The 21,851-nt window shown below is 42.9% G+C and overlaps 1 protein-coding gene across 4 annotated transcripts; it reads left to right on the top strand.

Annotated features, from left to right (window-relative positions):
• The first annotated feature begins 758 nt into the window (after positions 1 to 758).
• hmbox1b (homeobox containing 1 b) lies at positions 759 to 19,703 on the top strand. Of its 4 annotated transcripts, none has more exons than XM_079180886.1 (10): positions 759 to 872; positions 2,949 to 3,608; positions 8,684 to 8,769; positions 9,046 to 9,156; positions 10,979 to 11,132; positions 11,382 to 11,464; positions 11,786 to 11,881; positions 12,522 to 12,616; positions 13,321 to 13,404; positions 19,119 to 19,703. In XM_079180886.1, exons 2-10 carry the CDS (start codon positions 2,953 to 2,955, stop codon positions 19,260 to 19,262), a joined length of 1,509 nt encoding a protein of 502 aa, XP_079037012.1. In that variant the 5' UTR covers positions 759 to 872; positions 2,949 to 2,952; the 3' UTR covers positions 19,263 to 19,703. The 4 variants fall into 4 exon arrangements, with proteins under 4 accessions (XP_079037012.1, XP_079037013.1, XP_079037011.1 ...); XM_079180887.1 differs by having other exon boundaries at positions 762 to 872; positions 2,946 to 3,608; positions 12,525 to 12,616; XM_079180885.1 differs by having other exon boundaries at positions 762 to 872; positions 2,946 to 3,608.
• Positions 19,704 to 21,851: the final 2,148 nt, after the last annotated feature.

Raw genomic sequence — 21,851 nt, 5'->3', positions numbered from 1 at the left:
GTGTTTTCAGAGGTTCTCCTAGTCCTGATCCTAGTGGTGGTTACTGCAATGGTATTCAAAGTGGGGTCCTTAGGGGGGTTCAAGGGGGCCCCTGGAAAAAAGGGGGATCATATATTATTACTATAATTCCATAAATAACATAATGACAGAATGTATGACTATGTTGGTCATTGGTTTCTTACACATGGGGGACAGTGGTCTAGTTTGTGTCACTTTAGGGGTCCATGATGAACACCAACACCACCAATTTAATGAGTAGCCCAACATTTTCCATTTACAATAAATACAATGGCCTTCTCCTGGATTTGAAATCAACAACCAATCTGTTTCCAAACTAAAATTACATATCTGTGAAATGCCTGAACAACTTTTCAAACCTCAGCGGTCTGGCGGTGTAGGGGAGCTGCTGAGGTGCTCCCCGGGCGGTACAAGTGGCCCTTGAGCCGGACCGCGTTCCCAGTTCACCCCCCAGCAGCGGCGGCAGAGGGGGAGCCGCCGCTGTGGTCGCATTAAAAACTGCATCGCACTCTGTGACAACTGTAGATCAGTGAGCCATCAGTTCCCGTCTCGCCCCTTGTTTCGGGGACTTGTAGTTTTTAGTGTAAAGAACGCCAGCGCGTGGAAGAGACCCTCCGTGAGAGTAAAACTACAGTTCCCTCGTAGCTACTTGGAGGTGTTGGTTGTCAATATGGCTGTTGTCAGACAGACAAAGCAGAGAGGCAAATAATTCGCTTCTGATTAGAAATCCTTGGAAAGGGGTCGGACAGGGCACTGTAGTCATATTGCGTTATTGTTCGGCCGCAGTAAAAGACGCCGCGGGTCTTTGCTCAAGTTGCCAAAGTTAAATGGTTAAGTGGACGATTTTAACCGAGGTAAGTCGTGTACTTAGAGAGATACAACAGTGAAAGTGATGTTATTAATATCAAACGCCCGCTAGCCAGCGGCGGCGGCTAACATCAGCTAGTATCAGCGTTGGCACGGCTAGCATGTTATGCTAATCGTTCCACAGCGCGAGCGCTAGCGACATAGCATATGTTACGTTTCCAGTCGTCCTCTGTGATGCCCGGTGTCGTCGGTATACACTCAGCGCTGCTGGGAATGACGGGAATCATTCTGGGTTTTTAGAGGGTTGCGAGCTGGCTAATGTAACGTTACGCTGGGCACTGCCCGTCCGTCACAGACACGCCTGCTAACGCTAGCTTTTGGGCAAAGGGCGTGAAAGCTGGCATCAGCCGGTGGCTCTCCCGCAGCGTCGAGACGAGCGACGGATCCGCGCTCTCCCCGCGGGGCCCACGGTCCTCAGCAAAACAAACACACATGGACGGGGAAGAGGTGCCACGAGCTGTGGTCAATGTTGGGACAATTTAAGAAACGAGTTAGCTTTACACTGGGAGCATCTGATACATCATGCACGCGCCCTGTATTTAGGTAAGAAAGCTTCTTTCTTTTTTTTGCATGATGCAAAACCCAACGTGATTTGTCGGCAGTCGTTATCTATGATTTATTTTTTCTGGTGTGAGCTTTGAACAGTTCTAGAACTAGTTTGCACTGTTATCACGTTGATGATCAAACCCGTCAGGGATGTGATGGTGTACCATCTGTCAAAGACAGGCCCTCTACAGTGGCTCTTGTCTTCTGATTAGAGTAGAACTAGTGTCGCTCATAATAAACTCATCACCGGTGTGTGTTGTGTTTTGTGACCTACAGTAAAGCAGCTCAGGCTGGATCTGTGTTCCTCTGTGAGTGAGTGTGTGTGTGTGTGTGTGTGTGTCAACCACTTAAACCCCCTAAATGGAATAGTTAACTTTTGTAAATACTTGACCCTGGATGGCTAATGATTTCAAATGCTCAGTTTTGCTTGCAGCTCTGTAGCAGTCAGTGCATACACTTGCATGCTCTGGCTAAAGTAACCAGTGTGACAGTGGTCTCACCCCCTGGATGTGACAGGTTTTGCAATGATTTACGGCATTAATAGTCCTGCCTATGTACCACTCAAGAAACTAGTTAATGTTCTCCGGGGCTGCTCAGCCACCCTGTGGTACAGAAGTAATGTATTTCAGTGCCCACTCAAAGTGACTTTCCTCCTGTGTGAGTCTGAAATGTTGCCGATTGTTCTTTTCCTTTTCAAAGCTCTGGGGTACAGACCCTTTTAAATGCTTATTCTATTCACCACAGTCACATTAGCTCCCTTCACAATCACTTGAAAACACTACAGACATAATCAAGTCATTTTTGGTTGTTCCTGTCCTCTGCACAGTTTGGACTCGCACAGATGTAGAGAAGAAAGACAAAATGCCTGTGACCCCGTTTAAACCGTTTATCATATCAGCACAGGTCGGGGCTGGCAAAAAATCTGCCGCAGTCATGATTCCAGTCGCATTGATTTTGAGCACTGCAAATTGCTTATGAAAAACACAAAGCGTGGGTGGCGCGCCGAGCCGGGGATATGTTGTAGCTCTTAAAGAACGGCAGTCAGAATGTTAAGATAGCATCAGCTGTCAAGGTGACTCTGCGCGCGTTGCCGGCTGGTTCCCAAAAATAGCAGATTTTTATGCCCAGCCCCTCCCTCCCTCTTTCTTTCTTTCTTTTACACTCTTATCTCTCGCTCCCGTCTTCCTTTTCTTATTTGCTTCCTCTTTATTTTCTTCTAGCAGTTTTCACCACCCCTCTCTTTCTACTTCACCCCCTCTGCCTCCCTCCTCCTCTTCCCATCCTTCTCGTTTCTCTGCAACTGCATTCCCTTTTCACTCTTTTCCTACTTAATCCTCTGCCATCCCTTCATCTGTCTCATTTCTGTTTGACTTTCCTCCTTTTCTCCATCTCTATTTCTCTTCATCTTTACTTGCTTTCCTTAACTTCCCCCTGCATTTCCTGTTTCCTTCCTCCCCCCCCTCCCTCCTCTGTCTCCCCTGTCTCACAACCTGTCTGTCTTGTCTCTCATCCAGCAGCAGGATGTCTGAGTTCAGCGAGGAGCCGCGCTTCACCATCGAGCAGATAGATCTGCTGCAGCGGCTGCGTCGCAGCGGCATGAGCAAGCAGGAGATCCTGCACGCGCTCGACACTCTGGACCGGCTGGACCGGGAGCACGGCGACAAGTTCGGCCGACGCACCTCTTCTTCCTCCTCCTCCTCGTCTTGCTACGGAGTAGGCGGGGCAAACGGCTGCGCCAACAACTCCGCTTCGAACGCCAACAATAGCAACACTGCCTCGGCGAACACCACCACCACCACCACCTCCTCCACCGTGACGTGCAACGGAGGCGAGGGCGTCGCCGGCGATCACTCGGCGGCAGCCACCTCCTCCTCGTCCAAAATCTCCACCGCCACACAGACGCAGTTTGGCAGCGGAGGCGGGCTCTCGCCGTCCCCTAGCAACAGCTACGACACATCCCCGCCTCCGGGCCCTCCGCCGCCGTCCGCCATCCTGCCCTCGCCGGTCTCACTGGTGGCTCTGTCGCAGAACGGCCGGGACAGCCTGGCTGCCACGCCCAACGGGAAGCTGTCCCCGCCCAGATACCCGGTGAACAGCGCGGCGGCAGCGCGAGCATTCGGGTTCGAAGCGACCGAGGAGGACCTGGATATTGACGACAAGGTGGAGGAGCTGATGAGGTCAGTGGTGATGGAGGTGAAGTGAGCTCCAAAACTTTATTTGGGAAAGTTTTAGTTAATGTATTAAGTTGGACATAAGTAACATAAGTTAGTCCAACTTTCAAAGACACATCATCGTCCGAGATTGTGGTCATCTAGCTAAAATGTGTTGTCTCTTGCTGATTTGAAATGCCTCTTTCACTGCAGAGATCTCAGTATACTGTTCTTGCTGTGTGAAATGAACAGCGGATGAACAAACGTCACAAAATGTTCTTGTGTTTAAAGCACACAAGAAAGCACTAAAGGTGCAACCGTAATGGGTGTTATCTTTCTTTTCTCCTAGATTTTTTTTTGCGGTGGCTGGAGTCGGTGCGATCGTCTTTATTGGCGATAATACCTGTAACTATAAGGCAAGAAAGCACAGTTTATGTTAGGGTTAACTACACAGGACCAACTGGAAGCTCCACTGTGTGCAGCTGCTGTAGGACTGTGTGTGTGTGTGTGTGTGTGATGGGCTTATTGCGTGTTGCTTTGTGCACAAGTTTCTTTGCTATTGCTGCTATGGAGGCAGCTATACGTCGTATCATGTGTGCAGCGGTCCAGGTCAAGACAAATTGTCCCCGTGGGGACAAATAAGTTTATGGTATTGTACATGTAGTTTTTAAAAAGTTAATTCCTGACTTTGGAAACAGAAGGTGAGAGAACAATCTCACCACAAATTTAATTTAGTTCCTGAGCTTTTGATCAGATCACATGATCTTCATCAGCAGCTGGAGTTCGCCATTTTTAGTGGAATTCTTTTTTGTGTTAAAATGTCTTTTCTTTCTTTCTTTCCTTCTGTTCGCTTCGGCATTAATGCTGAGGTTCAGAGTTCATTCTTGACTTTGGAAACGTTTTGTAGCTGTGCTGGAGCTTTGAGTAAAAAAGACTGCTCACAGTGTAGCTAGCCCGCGGTTGGTTAATCTATGAAGGTAGAGTAAGTGCATTTGTCTGTTTGAACCTTTTTGAGGTTACATCAGTTTTCATTATTGGGAGTAGACGTTTCAGCTTTTTATCCAGTCTGTGATTATGCGAGCGAGGTCATGTAATGAAATGAACTGATAATTGATGCATTCCAAGGCATCATTAAATTAGTTTGGTTGCTCTGATGCAAATGCAGCTGGAACATGGGGCAGAGAGGTTACCTTTAAGGTGTGCTGCAGTGGCTGTACTGTAGATAAGGAACGACGTGGGAGAAGGTGTGCACTAGTGTCCTTACTAGATGACCAAAGCTGAGCAGTCCCAGTTGTTGGGGGCTCCATGTAGCCCTGGTGGTTCAGGTACATTACTGAGGAGCGTGGAGCTACAGCGAGACCTTCTAGATCTGCTGAGCGCCTGCAGTAAGCCCCACAACAGAAGCAGAATGGAGCATTTACTGCCGTTCACTTCTGTGTTTATGAACCAGGAGGGAATTGCACATGGCAACTGATAGTGCCAACGAATAAAGGAGAAACAGAAAAGGTGAAGTGTCTGCACAGACATTTTCTTTCCAGAGTGCTGGATCACATGTCCTGAGGAGTACTACATTTGTTTGTACAGCGTGTGCTACATAAAGATGTACGTCCTGTGACGGGGTATCAAAATAACAGACGGGCATGAAAGGCGTTCTTGTTGAGATCATGCATAGTTATGTTATTGCATAAAACAGGGAAGTATTCTCTTGCAAACGTTGGGAAAATCCTTCAGGGGTTCAAGATGACTTTTCGTGAGAAGGAAAGAAGAGAAGTTTTTACAATCGTGCGCCTCCAAATCATTACATGGAATCACAAAAGTAACATCAAAATAATATTAGGTTTGAGGGAAACCAAACGGGAGGCAACCTCCGGGTCTGAAAAGTGAAGCCAAGCTGAAGTGACTTAACCTGCATTCTCTCTAATGTCCATCAGGGGGCGACTCCTCTGGTTGTATAGAAGTCTATGAGAAAATGACTCTACTTCTCTCTTGATTTATTACCTCAGTAAACATTGTAAACATGAGTTTATGGTCTCAATCTCTAGTTTCAAGTCTTCTTCAGTACAGCATGATGTTCATTTAGTAAATGATGGTCCATTTAGAGTCAAACAGACCATAAAGCAGAGTATGCTTTAGGGGCGGGGCTACTGTGATTGACAGGTTGCTTACGTACATTACATTACAGTCATTTAGCAGACACTTTTATCCAAAGCGACTTACAATAAGTGTATTCAACATAGGTATTCAAGAGAACTACTAGTCACCAGAAGTCATAAATGCATCTCCTTTTTTTTAAACAAGCATCTAAGAGCATAAACCAGAGCAAATGTACAGAAACAAACTAATACAATAAGTGCAACAAACTAGTATGAATACAGTAAGTGCTGAGTGGAAGGCTCAGGATAGCACTTCTTGAAACACGGCGTTGTCCGGCCTGAGAGTTGTCCATGTTTTCGTCTTAGAAGTTTAACCCTTTCACAGAGTGTTTTCAGTCAGTGAGAGATAATTGTAACATTTTGGTCACCTAAAAATATCAGTGTTCAGTTTTTTCCAACCGCTTATCGTTGGAAAAAACCAAGAGGGGGACGGCCAAAAACCAAAGATGTGATGGCCATAACGCCATCTCGAGGCTTCAAAGCCGTAGTCCACCAACCGACGGATTATGTCACAGTGAATAGGTCCACTTCTTATAGTCAGACTATGGTTTCTAAATGGAAGAAAAGATGAGTTAGGTATTACATGTTCTTTTACAGCCGATATTGTGGCATGTCAGTGATGATAATCTATCGCTCTCTCTTCCGCTCAGCCCTCCTGCTGCCTCCCAGCTGCCCCGTCTGAACAGTGGGAATAAGAATAGACACTCAGAGCTCAGCCTCTGTCCTCATCGTTGTGCTAGCCGTCCCAGTCGCTCATTCTCGCTGCCTCTGCATCGAACCACATGTCTGAAGTGAAGTGGCGGTCAGAAAGCCCTCGCCCCCTCCGCCTGCGGGACGCTCCGGCCCGGCGGGGCTGCAGGGGCGGGACACGCGGTTTGGGTCAACTGTCCCACGGTGCCCTTCTGATTTTGTCTCTTTTATGTGTCTCTGGGTTTGGCCTTTTGAGTTGGCCTCCCAACAACACACACAACCCCCTTCCTCCCTCCTCCACTTCCCACTCCTCCTCCTCCTCCTCCTCCTCCTCCTCAGTCTCGTACAGCAGCTTGTGCTCCATTGATTCAGCGGGTGTCGATACAAGCAGCGTTTTTTTAGCTCTAATTTTAGCTGCGCTGCAAGAGGCTGGTGTGGAGGATATTGATGCAGGATGTCAAGGAGTCGTGACGCATTCTCCTTTCAGAAATACACCAGCGGAGCACTCGGGCACTCTCCATTTTCGACCGTGTGAATCTGGGATACCGACCGGGTTCAAAGAATGCTGTGATGGTCGGGTTTGAGCACCAGTGCTGTTAAAAGTTGGGGGGGGGGGGGGGGGGGGGGCGGTAGGTAGGTGCCCACTGGAGATGCCTTCCGGTAAAAGTGTGCAGCATTGTTGGAATGGATAAACGCGGTTCTACCCATGTGACAGGTGTTCACAGTGTGCACCAGGATGAGGCATTAAGCCGAGGCAGCCCTGTGCTCGTGGGTGTGCGGCTGTGTGCGTGTCCCTGTGTATGCATCAGGGAGGGGATCGGGCTCCCAGCCAGAAAGCAGGAGGGTACACAGTGTGACTGCACACGTTCACTCACCACCCTCCAGTCCTGCAAGTCCCTGCGTGTTTCCGTTTCACCATCTGAGGACTAAGGCGATGGGAACGTGTCCACCAAGTACATTTTTGACATTGTGGCTCAATTCAATAAAAGTTCATCCCTTTTGTTCTCCTCTGTATGCTGCGTTGATTATGTGATGAAGACATAAAAGAAAAGAACAACAGACGGATAATGCTGTCAAAATGCACCGTAGATTATGATGGACTCATTGGTCTTTGTAGTGTTCCTATGAATAGGTAGAATTATCTGACATGTGACTATTGTACAATATACCAAACTAGTGCTTGTTAATAGAACTGTAGTGGATCCATGTTGTGATGGGAGACTGGATGCGGTCTTAGAGTTTGGTGGGGCTGTCCCCTCCTGAGTCGATCAGTCAACTTTGTAGTTGTTTTCTCAGAGACTTTATTCTGTGGTAAACATTTAAAGTGGTGCTCTGTGAAGAGTTTTACATAATCTGTTAATCTAATCAGCTAATCAATTAGTTGCCAAAACGAACGCTAGTCAACTAAGAGTGTCTTTGGTCGTGGACAGCCCTGGATTTTGGATTACATAATATCATAATATGGCATAAGTGCTGTCATGTCCTATCAAAAATCTCATTGTGTAAATATTTAGTGAAAGCAACAACTAAGGATACACCCGTCTGACTCGGTGCGGACCTGATACCAGTGTGTAATAAGCTGTGTAATAAGCTTTATAATAAGCTGTATCCTCACTGTGTGGATGAGACTGGGACCATTCTTTTATGTGGAAGGCAATGTTAGGCTGGATTCAAACATTACTTTCATAACCTTTTAAAACAAAATAAGACAAATAAATACATTGTTATACATTTACTGAATTGTTATTTATCCAAATAATCAGACTCCAGCAACTTGGAGAGTAATCTTCTAAATGAAGAGGAATCACAATTCAACTGTAACTAACATTCTAGTACATAATGTACATGGTATTTAAACATAGAACTGAATTGAATAGATCAGCCCCATTGTCACTATACCCCATCCAGCTATTTGAGTCAGTATCAGTGCATCCCTAACAGTCAACCCTACAATATCATATTAATATCGATACATATGGTGAGGTTTGATGTAAATGATGCAGCACAGCTGGCTGTGTGTAAATGCATGTTAATAGTGAGAAAATAAAAGGTGCATTTCTGGCCTTAAGGAAGCCGTCGGGACATTTAATCTGCACTACTTATCTTTTAGATGTCAGTCTGTCGGTTAGGTGTCACCTCACCGTACTAAATGTGCGTTCACATGCTGTTGGATGTCTCCCTATGCATAGTCCCAGCCCGGCTCTTCAGATGTGGCCGCCGACGCTGTGCTAAGTGCTGTTGCTGTTTGTGTGTCTGCAGGAGGGACAGCAGCTTGGTGAAAGAGGAGATCAAGGCGTTCCTGGGGAACAGGAGGATCTCTCAGGCCGTGGTGGCACAAGTTACCGGTTAGTAGCACCACCGACGCACTCCGACACCCTGCTGCTCGTTATTTTAGTTTTACATGCTAAGCAATACAAAGAAGATGAGATGGGGCGGCTTCTTTTACAGAAAAGTGAGAAGATGTCATCAGCTGCCCCCCCCCCCCCCCCCCCCCCCTGTATTTAGTTCACAATGCAAAGATTGAAATTCAGAGGAAGAAATTAAAGTAGGTCCTGTGAAATAAATACAAAAATATCTCGTCAAATATCAAAGCACTCTGTTGTGATTGGATGTCTTTGCAGGCATCAGCCAGAGCAGGATCTCCCATTGGCTGCTGCAGCACGGCTCCGACCTGAGCGAGCAGAAGAAGAGGGCCTTCTACCGCTGGTACACGCTGGAGAAGACCACACCAGGTACGGCCCAGTCGGGCAGCTCGTTGAACGGCTGTGCTTAAGAAGTGAGGGCGATGAAGAGGCATGCACTAGTCATCAAGGCTGTAGTACAAATGAGTTTCATTTAGTTACTCTGAACACTTTAAAGCCGAAGTTGGAGAGTTTTGAAGTTTGATGTTAAGATAGCAGAGGCTCACTAATCACAGCAGGGGGGGGATTGCAGAGAGGGAAGCACAGTAGGAAAACACGCCGCTGCCAGCACTTTCTTAATGAGATAAGTAGAAGTAGACGGCGTCTTGTGCTCGATGTGCTGCAGTGAGATGTGATGTGATGTGATGTACATTATATGAAGCCTCTGCTTCCGTATGTGTAAGTGGAAGCTTGTTGAAGTGTGATGTGAATCAGAGGCCGGTGGAGACGAAGGAAGATGATGTTACAACAGCAGCAGTTTGTAGGCTGAGTTGCACCCAGGCGACAACCTCCGGTTCTGATGAGTGAAGCCGATGCGGAACTGTCGTAATACTTATACAAATGTCTCTAGTGTCCATCAAGGGGTGACTCCTCTGGTTGTATAGAAGTCTATGAGAACATGACTCTACTTCTCTCTTGATTTATTACCTCAGTAAACATTGTAAACATGAGTTTATGGTCTCAATCTCTAGTTTCAAGTCTTCTTCAATACAGCATGATGTTCATTTAGTAAATGATGGTCCATTTAGAGTCAAACAGACCATAAAGCAGGGGATGCTTTAGGGCGGGGCTACACAGTGATTGACAGGTTACTGCGGCTACTAGAGCCGTATACAGAGTCTCTAAATCACTCCTCTGCATTCCAAGTATTGTAACCTAAAAAACATGGCGACAGCCGTAATCCAAGATGGCGACAGTGAAATCGAGCAAAATGATGAAGTTCCTTAAAGAAAGTTCAGGGACAGACTAGACCTACATGAGTTTTATGATGCTGCTGAAACAGGAAGCTCTTTTTCTTTCCCTTAATGTTCTGTTGTGTTGTTTTATCGTCTATCTTGCTCCATTAATTTGGTCCGTCAAGTTTTCCTCAAATGTTTTGGTAATAAACACATAGAAGCTCCAAAGTGAACTTGTCTGGATCAGGTGGCTGTAATGGTAGTTTTGTTTTTGTGGAGACAAGACGCACATGAGCGTCGTCTCACACAACTTGGAAATCCACACTTCACTGCTATTGGTCAACAGCAGGCCTCACGCTGGCTTCGGTTCCCCGCTGTGCACATACACGTGTGCCGTGTCGACCTACAGCCGGACCCCCCCCTGCCCCGTCCTCTGCAGCATGTTCCTCAGTGAAGCCCTGCCAACACCGACAGCAGTGCAAACGGTTCCATGCTATTTCTGTCCAGACGGAGATGGGCCTCCATCACTGCTGCAGAGGAACAGCGACGCCCCGTTTATGCAGCTCTCAATAACCCGCACTGTTGCTGGGCGACCCAGTTAGACCGCGCTCACAATGAGGTTATGATAGCGAGCACGATAAATATCTCAGCTGTTACAGGGCTCCTTTAATGAGGTTCTTTCTTTTTTAGTGCAAATCAAATCTTTTGCGTGTTTTTCTTTTCTGCTGCGGTCGAGTCTTTGTCAGCACTGTTCAGTCGGGTTTATCATCACAATGTGTTATGAGGTGTGCAGAAGGCGCCGTGCATTCTGGGCTTTCTGGCTGTACACGTTACACATGTTATTACTACATCGTGTTTTTAGACTTTAACTGGCACAGTCGGTGCTTCCGAGCCACAAACTCACCCGCAGACTGTATGTGTGATGTATGATGACTCCTCCTGTACCCTCTCCATGTGTAACGTACCGCTGCTTCCAGGTGCCACCCTAAACATGCGGCCAGCTCCGTTACCTCTGGAGGAAATGGAGTGGAGGCAAACCCCGCCCCCCATCACCACCGCCCCCGGGACCTTCCGGCTGCGTCGCGGAAGTCGCTTCACTTGGAGAAAAGAGTGCCTGGCAGTGATGGAGAGGTGAGCGGGGGAATTGAGAAGGGGAGGAAGAGCAGTAGATTAAAGATGATGAATGGGAGTTTGTTTCATAACTCCTCGCTTATTTCCACATGGAGTTGAGGAAACATTGCTACCCTCTGCAAGGACGTCTGGACTCTTGTCATACAGCGTTAATATCGGCTCGCTTGTGCCGCGCACGCAACTCAAGTTTGTCCACGTCGACCTTGTGCAGTGAAATTAATTTAATCAGTGCGACTCTTCTATTTTTAGCTACTTCAACGACAACCAGTACCCAGATGAGGCCAAACGGGAGGAGATAGCAAACGCCTGCAATGCTGTCATTCAGAAGCCAGGTAAACCCCCAAACCAGGGATCCACAGAACAATGGAACGCAAACGTTTGGACGTGTGTGATTGATAATGGCTTCATTTGCTGGTGACAAATACTCCTGTAGATAATGTAAATATTCTGAACGTTACCGGGGAGATTTTCCCTCTCTACACAGCCTTGTGATCAGCCAGTCAGCCATGCACAGTTTAGGGAGCTGATGGATTAAAACAAAACAGGGTTGGAACAGACTGGAACAAAACTAAATAAATGGGAAAATGGTGTGAATGGTGAGAAAGCGATCCAAGCTGCACTGAGTGATCGGAGTGTCATGTGATCTGTTTCAGGGAAGAAGCTGTCTGATCTGGAGAGGGTGACTTCCCTGAAAGTTTACAACTGGTTCGCCAACCGCCGCAAAGAGATCAAGAGACGCGCAAACATTGGTAATGTGGCTTTGGGGAGAGGACCACACATGTCAATTAAGACTTTTGAATGCAGTGCACTGTGGCTCATCGTTAATGCATGTCATCAGTACAATTAGCTCGATGATTGTTGATTGGTCACCTAATATGTTTAATGACTTCTGGCATCCCATAACAGCTGTGAACAAAAAAAAAATCCTCTTGCCGCCAGCATTGACCTAGTTGGTGATTAGATTTGTAAAATAGAACGTCCATTAACCTGCAAGCAGAGGGACTCGAGGACACAACTGAAGACATTCAGTATCATTTGGCTAAAGCCGGTGCTAATGTGCTAGTTTACATACCTCACAGCAGGGGGTCCCAACCTCCACAGTCCTGCCAGACGAGCTGCACATGGATTGTTTATCACTGTTAACTGTATAAAAGTGGATAATCTTACAATGTCTCAGTTTAAATGTTAATGTTTAGGTTGGTGTGGTCAGGTTTGCAGGTCATTCTCCTACAAAATGTTCAGAGTAGTAGTATTTGTTACTGTTAGCTAACTATTTAAATGATTTATCTGTTACTGTTAGCTAACTATTTAAATAGTTAAATTAGTACGTAATGAGGGATATTATCAGTGACCCATCGTAAATCTAACAATCCATCCTCTTCCTCCAAGAAGCCACAATCCTGGAGAGTCATGGGATAGACGTCCAGAGTCCAGGGGGACACTCCAACAGCGACGACATCGATGGGAACGACTTCTCAGAGCAGGTAGGGAGACAGCACTGTGAACCAGAGGGCTGATCAAAGCCTCAGGTTTTTCATTTGGGATTGTGCTGTGGTTTTATACCAGCCTCTAGCCAACCGTTCACACCCATCCCTGCACATCCTCGGGTCACTCTGTTCTTGGACTCAGTATTCCAGTCATGAGTCAAATGTGATCATTCAATTCAAATGTTTACATCAGCTGAGTTCACTGATTAGCTCCCCTCTCTTTGGTTAAAGTTAATAAGTGAGATCAGCAGCTTATGGTGTTCGCTGGCACATCACTCTTCACAAATACACACACAGAGATATTACAAAAACATTTCAACAGCTGTTTCCCTTCACCCCCAAAGATAAATGTGAAGAATTGCTCCCCAAAACAGTTGCTCAAGGCACATTAATTAACAAAAGCTCTGCTGCCACCAGTGGAAACTAAGCGGGAGCAATGGAAAGTAGCAGCGCTCCGTATTATTGTAGAAACCCACAACTGACCTCTAGCTTTACTCTTGACTGCACAACATGCTGACCCTCCTGTCAGGTCACGGCTGCTGGAGTAAAAAGAGCTACAGTTAAAGTTGACCGTTCAAGCTAATGAGTAATGAACAGAGGGCACATTTAATCTGTGAAGCATGAAGTGTGAAAAAAGACCATTCAGAGTATTTTCTTATTTTTATTCTACTTGGCTAAATGGTGACCGTTATTTCCTCCAGGCATGTGACCTGCCCTATTTTGACAAGAGACCTCTCAGTCGACCTTTTGGCCTTTACCGACTGGAGCCCACCTCGCCAACACAGGTACATCCACACAGAAACACTGCAACATGTTCCCCACATGTAGCGTAGCAGGATCTGCTTCTCCTTAACCTGGCGTAGGTTTTTGTTGCCATGCCAGACCATTGGGAGCAGCGTTTTAGTGATTACGTTGCTCCGTCCAAAGAGAGGGCAAAGGAAACTCCCAATGCACTCACACAGAGGTTAAGAGCTGTCCCTTCAGTTATTCTGTGATTACAGTAATCAGGCATCATGTCACTTTAACGCTCACCCTCAGTTAGTTTTTTACAACCAAAATGATTGTGATGTTGATTTATTGTTTTTGGTTGTATGATCACAGTACTTTATCCTCCAGATATACAGACGATTATGTGCTGAGTTAGCATAGCATACGCAACATTACAACATACTTGTCTGATCTTGAGGAATCATTTGAAAACTTGTTTTCAGAAGAGCTCTCATTGAACTGTTTCATTTTCTCTGTTATCAACTCTAGCTCTACAGTCACAGACCTTTTTATTACCTCTATCATCTATCCATCTATCATCTATCTATCTATCTATCTATCTATTTATCATCTATCTATCATCTATCTATCTATCATCTATCTATCATCTATCATCTATCTATCTATCATCTCTCTATCTATCATCTATCTATCTATCATCTATCTATCTATCATATATCTATCTATCATCTATCTATCATCTATCTATCATCTATCTATCTATCATCTATCTATCATCTATCTATCTATCATATATCTATCTATCATCTATCTATCTATTATCTATCTATCTATCATCTATCTATCATCTATCATCTATCTATCATCTATCCATCTATCATCTATCATCTATCATCTATCTATCATCTATCAGCTATCTATCTATCATCTATCTATCATCTATCTATTTATCTATCTATCATCTATCTATCTATCATCTATCTATCATCTATCTATTTATCTATCTATCATCTATCATCTATCTATCATCTATCTATCATCTATCTATCTATCCATCTATCATCTATCTATCATCTATCCATCTATCATCTATCATCTATCTATCATCTATCCATCTATCTATCTATCATCTATCTATCATCTATCATCTATCTATCATCTATCTATTTATCATCTATTTATCATCTATCTATCTATCTATCATCTATCTATCTATCATCTATTTATCATCTATCTATCTATCATCTATCTATCTATCTATCATCTATCTATTTATCATCTATCTATCATCTATCCATCTATCATCTAGCTATCATCTATCTATCATCTATCTATCTATTTATCATCTATCTATCTATCCATCTATCATCTATCATCCATCTATCATCTATCTATCATCTATCTATCTATTTATCATCTATCTATCTATCTATCTATCTATCATCTATCTATTTATCATCTATCTATCATCTATCATCTATCTATCATCTATCTATCTATCTATCATCTATCTATCTATTTATCATCTATCTATCTATCTATCATCTATCTATTTATCATCTATCTATCATCTATTTATCATCTCTCATCTATCTATCATCTATCTATTTATCATCTATCTATCTATCTATCATCTATCTATCATCTATCATCTATCTATCATCTATCTATCATCTATCTATCATCTATCTATTTATCATCTATTTATCATCTATCTATCTATCATCTATTTATCATCTATCATCTATCTATCTATCATCTATCTATCTATCTATCATCTATCTATTTATCATCCATCTATCATCTATCTATCATCTATCTATCTATTTATCATCTATCTATCTATTTATCATCTATCTATCATCTATCATCCATCTATCTATCTATTTATCATCTATCTATCTATTTATCATCTATCTATCTATTTATCATCTATCTATCTATTTATCATCTATCTATCATCTATCCATCTATCATCTATCATCCATCTATCATCTATCATCCATCTATCATCTATCTATCATCTATCTATCTATCATCTATCTATTTATCATCTATCTATCTATCATCTATCTATCATCTATCATCTATCATCTATCTATCGTCTATCATCTATTTATCATCTATCTAGCATCTATTTATCATCTATCATCTATCTATCTATCATCTATCTATCATCTATCATCTATCTATCATCTATCATCTATCTATCATCTATCATCTATTTATCATCTATCTATCTATCTATCTATCTATCTATCTATCATCTATCTATTTATCATCTATCTATCATCTATCATCTATTTATCATCTATCATCTCTCTATCATCTATCTATCTATCATCTCTCTATCATCTATCTATCTATCTATATCTATTTATCATCTCTATCATCTATCATCTATCTATCTATCATCTCTCTATCATCTATCTATCTATCATCTCTCTATCATCTATCTATCATATCTCTATCATCTATCTATCATCTATCTATCTATCATCTATCTATCATCTCTCTATCATCTATCTATCTATCTGTCATCTCTCTATCATCTCTCTATCATCTATCTATCTATCATCTATCATCTATCTATCATCTATCTATTTATCATCTATTTATCATCTATCTATCTATCTATCTATCTATCATCTATCTATCTATCATCTATTTATCATCTATCTATCTATCATCTATCTATCTATCTATCATCTATCTATCATCTATCCATCTATCATCTATCTATCATCTATCTATCATCTATCTATCTATTTATCATCTATCTATCTATCCATCTATCATCCATCTATCATCTATCTATCATCTATCTATTTATCATCTATCTATCTATCTATCATCTATCTATCTATCATCTATCTATCATCTATCATCTATCTATCATCTATCTATCTATCATCTATCTATCATCTATCATCTATCTATCTATTTATCATCTATCTATCTATTTATCATCTATCTATCTATCATCTATCTATTTATCATCTATCTATCATCTATCATCTATCTATCATCTATCTATCTATTTATCATCTATCTATTTATTTATCATCTATCTATCATCTATCATCTATCTATCATCTATCTATCTATCATCTATCTATCATCTATTTATCATCTCTCATCTATCTATCTATCATCTATCTATTTATCATCTATCTATCTATCTATCATCTATCTATCATCCATCTATCATCTATCTATCATCTATCTATTTATCATCTATTTATCATCTATCTATCTATCATCTATTTATCATCTATCATCTATCTATCTATCATCTATCTATCTATCTATCTATCTATCTATCTATCTATCTATCATCTATCTATTTATCATCTATCTATCATCTATCATCCATCTATCATCTATCTATCATCTATCTATCTATTTATCATCTATCTATCTATTTATCATCTATCTATCATCTATCATCTATCTATCATCTATCATCCATCTATCTATCTATTTATCATCTATCTATCTATTTATCATCTATCTATCTATTTATCATCTATCTATCATCTATCCATCTATCATCTATCATCCATCTATCATCTATCATCCATCTATTTATCATCTATCTATCTATCTATCATCTATCTATTTATCATCTATCTATCATCTATCTATCTATCATCTATTTATCATCTATCATCTATCATCTATCTATCGTCTATCATCTATTTATCATCTATCTATCTATCATCTATTTATCATCTATCATCTATCTATCTATCATCTATCTATCATCTATCATCTATCTATCATCTATCTATCATCTATCATCTATTTATCATCTATCTATCTATCTATCATCTATCTATTTATCATCTATCTATCATCTATCATCTATTTATCATCTATCATCTATCTATCATCTATCATCTATCTATTTATCATCTATCTCTCTATCATCTATCTATCTATCTATCATCTCTCTATCATCTATCTATCTATCATCTCTCTATCATCTATCTATCTATCATCTCTCTATCATCTATCTATCTATCTATATCTATTTATCATCTCTATCATCTATCATCTATCTATCTATCATCTCTCTATCATCTATCTATCTATCATCTCTCTATCATCTATCTATCATATCTCTATCATCTATCTATCATCTATCATCTATCTATCATCTATCATCTATCTATCATCTATCATCTATTTATCATCTATCTATCTATCTATCATCTATCTATTTATCATCTATCTATCATCTATCATCTATTTATCATCTATCATCTATCTATCATCTATCATCTATCTATTTATCATCTATCTCTCTATCATCTATCTATCTATCTATCATCTCTCTATCATCTATCTATCTATCTATATCTATTTATCATCTCTATCATCTATCATCTATCTATCTATCATCTCTCTATCATCTATCTATCTATCATCTCTCTATCATCTATCTATCATATCTCTATCATCTATCTATCATCTATCTATCTATCATCTATCTATCATCTATCTATCATCTCTCTATCATCTATCTATCTATCTGTCATCTCTCTATCATCTCTCTATCATCTATCTATCTATCATCTATCTATCATCTATCTATCCTCTCTATCATCTATCTATCTGTCTATCATCTATCTATCTATCTACTCAGCCTCAAAGGGAATCAAAGACATGAAGTGGCTATATTCTAAATAATTAACTTTTTTTCCCACTGCCATCCTTGAGCGGAGATCGTCGTTATGTCATTTTATATGAAGCTAGAGCCAGAAGCATTTTTATTTAACTTTTTGAAATAATCTGCCTCCTAGCACCTTTAAAGCTCACTAATTAACTCTTTATATTTTGTCGTATTAAAGCCATTCCAAAAAATAAAGTTTAAAAAAGACACGTTGTAGTTTTAAAGACGGTTACGCTTTTCTGGCTGGGCAAAGTGACTTCCTGTGGCTTCTTTAAAATACTTTTCAGGACGTATAACATATAATTAGCGATCTTTTGAAGTGCTAGTAGATATTTTCTCTTTCAGTTTCTATGCTAAGCTAAGCTAACTGTTGATCACAACTGACAATGTGCTAAGCCTCACCCCCATTTCTCACTGTTGCTACACCTGTCAAGCTTTCTCTTCTCTCGCTCTGCACATGTTGGGCTTCACAATGATCACTGCGACACAGTTACCAATTACAATTCTTTGTTGCTGTGGATTTCAGACAGCGGTACACACGTTAGTATCCTGTTTTGCTAGCTGATGACTACTGTCACCGGTCGATTTTAAAAGCTAACACGAGTTGGTTGAAGACGCCGTCTTCATAATGTTACCAGCTGACTCGATTTTAAAAGGAGTTAATATGCACTATGAGTATGATAAGGAAGAGCAGACATTTATTCTGCAACATAGTAACCGTTGACTTTACTATTTTAGGTTACAAGTTTAGCGGTTCCTGTAGTGTTAACTTTCCCCAATTCAATAAAGAGCAGCTCAGGGCTTTATAGCCAGCAGTAACACCGGGCTACTACTGCAGCTAAGCTAGTTAGCCATATATGCTAACGCTTATAGCTTACACTAGCTGTTTAATGAATTTCTTACACTTTTGCTCTTGTGTTTTTGGAAAGGATGAGAAAAGACACTACCACTACTTTCCACAGCCTCACACACATCACGCCAACACCCAGAAGTCCACAGCTTGACAGGCCTGCCGCTCAGTCAGAGTAGGGTAGGGTGCTACTGCTCACATGCTGATTCCTGACCGTGGCCCTTGGTCTCTCCCTGTCTCAGGACGACAGCGCGGCGCACAGCGAGCACCAGGACCCCATCTCTCTGGCCGTGGAGATGGCCGCCGTCAACCACACCATCCTGGCCCTGTCCAGAACCGGAGGGGCCCCCAACGACATCAAGACCGAGTCCCTGGAGGACGAATGAACTGCGCGGGGGAAATCGGGGTTGGGGGACGACGACAGTCGAGAGGGGGGGGGGGTGGGGAATGAAACGTGAAACGTGGAGGTGAAAGAAAAAAAAAGAGACAAAAATAATGCTACTTAGTAAACCTTGTGAATCTGTCCCTCAGCCATCCCTTCTCTCTCTCGGCTTCCCTCCTCCACTCCCCCCCCCCCCCCCATATATACTGACACAGCTGGCAGGAACGGATCACCACACGTCCTCTGATCTCCATGAAAATGTTCCACGGAAAGAAGAAAAGGGGGCAATCCAGGCCTTTTAACCCCCCAAAAATGGTGGCCCTCGTCTGTGATTTGTGTGTGTGTGTGTGTGTGTGTGTGTGTGTGTCCCCTCCTGAACACACTATTTCCTCACAGGATACCTCTCCCTGTCCAGCCTAGTTGTCTGAGCCGACACTCAGTCTATCTCACCTCAGCGTCAACCTCAGAATAATAGCGTGTACTGTATATATAATATATATATATATATATATATATATATATATATATATATATATATATATATATATATATAGTTCTTATGGTTCTCAGCCACACTCTACCTACGTACCCCTCAAGATTCACCCTTTGATCGTGCAGCCTCCTATTGTCCGGTGAAGGATGGATGCTGAGTTACCTTCTCTCATGAGAAGGGATCACATCAGCAGACCCCCCCTCTGTAGTCCTCAGTCGAGCTGCTGTTGGATGAAAACCTGTAGAAAGAAGTAGCCTTAAACCTCGAGGCTGGCCTTAACAACTGCACCTTTACTTTTTTGCAGTACACAGCAGGTTTTTTAAGTTTGTCTTTCTCTCCCTGAGAACAAGGAACAACAATAAACTTTTTAGTATGCATAATAAATAAAAGTCTAACTCAATGTTCGGGTTTATATCCAACAGCAGCAGTAGTTTTAGTTCTTTCACCTGCATCTCCCTCTGTGTGTTTTTACCGTGTTTTTACCGGATATACAATCATTTCGCCTCGCTATTTAGCTTCCCAGTGACACTATCGTTAAGTACTCGAGGCTACGAGAATCAAATTTAGGGTCAATGTGATAATCAAGCAAACTTAAGCTATCTACTGAGGGGATTTGTGCTTTGTTTTTAAACGTCACCCATGCCAAAGGAAAAGACAAGCTAGGAGGCTGAGCGGATCTGAAGATGGCATTTGGCTAAAACTGCTCTGTCCGTAGGTCGGTCCTCTCGTACGCGGCCTGACCCTGCAGCAGACCTGACCCTGCAGCAGACCTGACTCTGCAGCAGACCTGACCCCTACAGCAGACCTGACCCTGCAGCAGACCTGACCCTGCAGCAGACCTGACCCTGCAGCAGACCTGACCCTGCAGCAGACCTGACCCTACAGCAGACCTGACCCTGCAGCAGACCTGACCCTGCAGCAGACCTGACCCTACAGCAGACCTGACCCTACAGCAGACCTGACCCTACAGCAGACCTGACCCTACAGCAGACCTGACCCTACAGCAGCAGCAGACCTGACCCTGCAGCAGACCTGACCCTGCAGCAGACCTGACCCTACAGCAGACCTGACCCTACAGCAGCAGCAGACCTGACCCTGCAGCAGACCTGACCCTACAGCAGACCTGACCCTACAGCAGACCTGACACCTACAGCAGACCTGACCCTGCAGCAGACCTGACACCTACAGCAGACCTGACCCTACAGCAGACCTGACCCTACAGCAGCAGCAGACCTGACCCTGCAGCAGACCTGACCCTACAGCAGCAGCAGACCTGACCCTGCAGCAGACCTGACCCTACAGCAGCAGCAGACCTGACACCTACAGCAGACCTGACACCTACAGCAGACCTGACCCTGCAGCAGACCTGACACCTACAGCAGACCTGACCCTGCAACAGACCTGACTCTACAGCAGCAGCAGACCTGACCCTACAGCAGACCTGACACCTACAGCAGACCTGACACCTACAGCAGACCTGACCCTGCAGCAGACCTGACCCTGCAGCAGACCTGACCCTGCAACAGACCTGACTCTACAGCAGCAGCAGACCTGACCCTACAGCAGACCTGACACCTACAGCAGACCTGACACCTACAGCAGACCTGACACCTGCAGCAGACCTGACCCTGCAGCAGACCTGACCCTGCAGCAGACCTGACCCTACAGCAGCAGCAGACCTGACACCTACAGCAGCAGCAGACCTGACCCTACAGCAGACCTGTGTTGGCACAAGTATTATAACGACAATATTCCCCGAAGCTATTTACTACTTGTTCTGTGACGTTGCCTCTTTCTAATAGTCTCAAGACTTTTTGTCGTCTATATAACATCTAAAGGTAAAAGCACCGCTCTGAAGGGAATCAAAGACATTTAATGTTCCCAAGAACAATCTTTGAGGAGAGATCCTTATGTCAGTTTTCTTGATATGAAGCTGGAGCCGGGAGACAGTTAGCTTAGCTACGGTTAGCCTGGCTTTGTCCAAAGGTTGAAAAGATCTGCCTGCTAGCACCTCTAGAGCTCACTAATTAATCGTTTATATTTCGTCTACTTAAAGCCATACAAAAAAATGAAGTTTAAAAAAAGAGAAGAAAGAGTAAA

Source organism: Pholis gunnellus (assembly GCF_910591455.1).
Source record: "Pholis gunnellus genome assembly, chromosome: 19".
In the NCBI taxonomy this organism is placed as follows: domain Eukaryota; kingdom Metazoa; phylum Chordata; class Actinopteri; order Perciformes; family Pholidae; genus Pholis; species Pholis gunnellus.
Note: the sequence above shows the minus strand (reverse complement) of the source record. Positions and strands in the feature narration are given on the sequence as shown.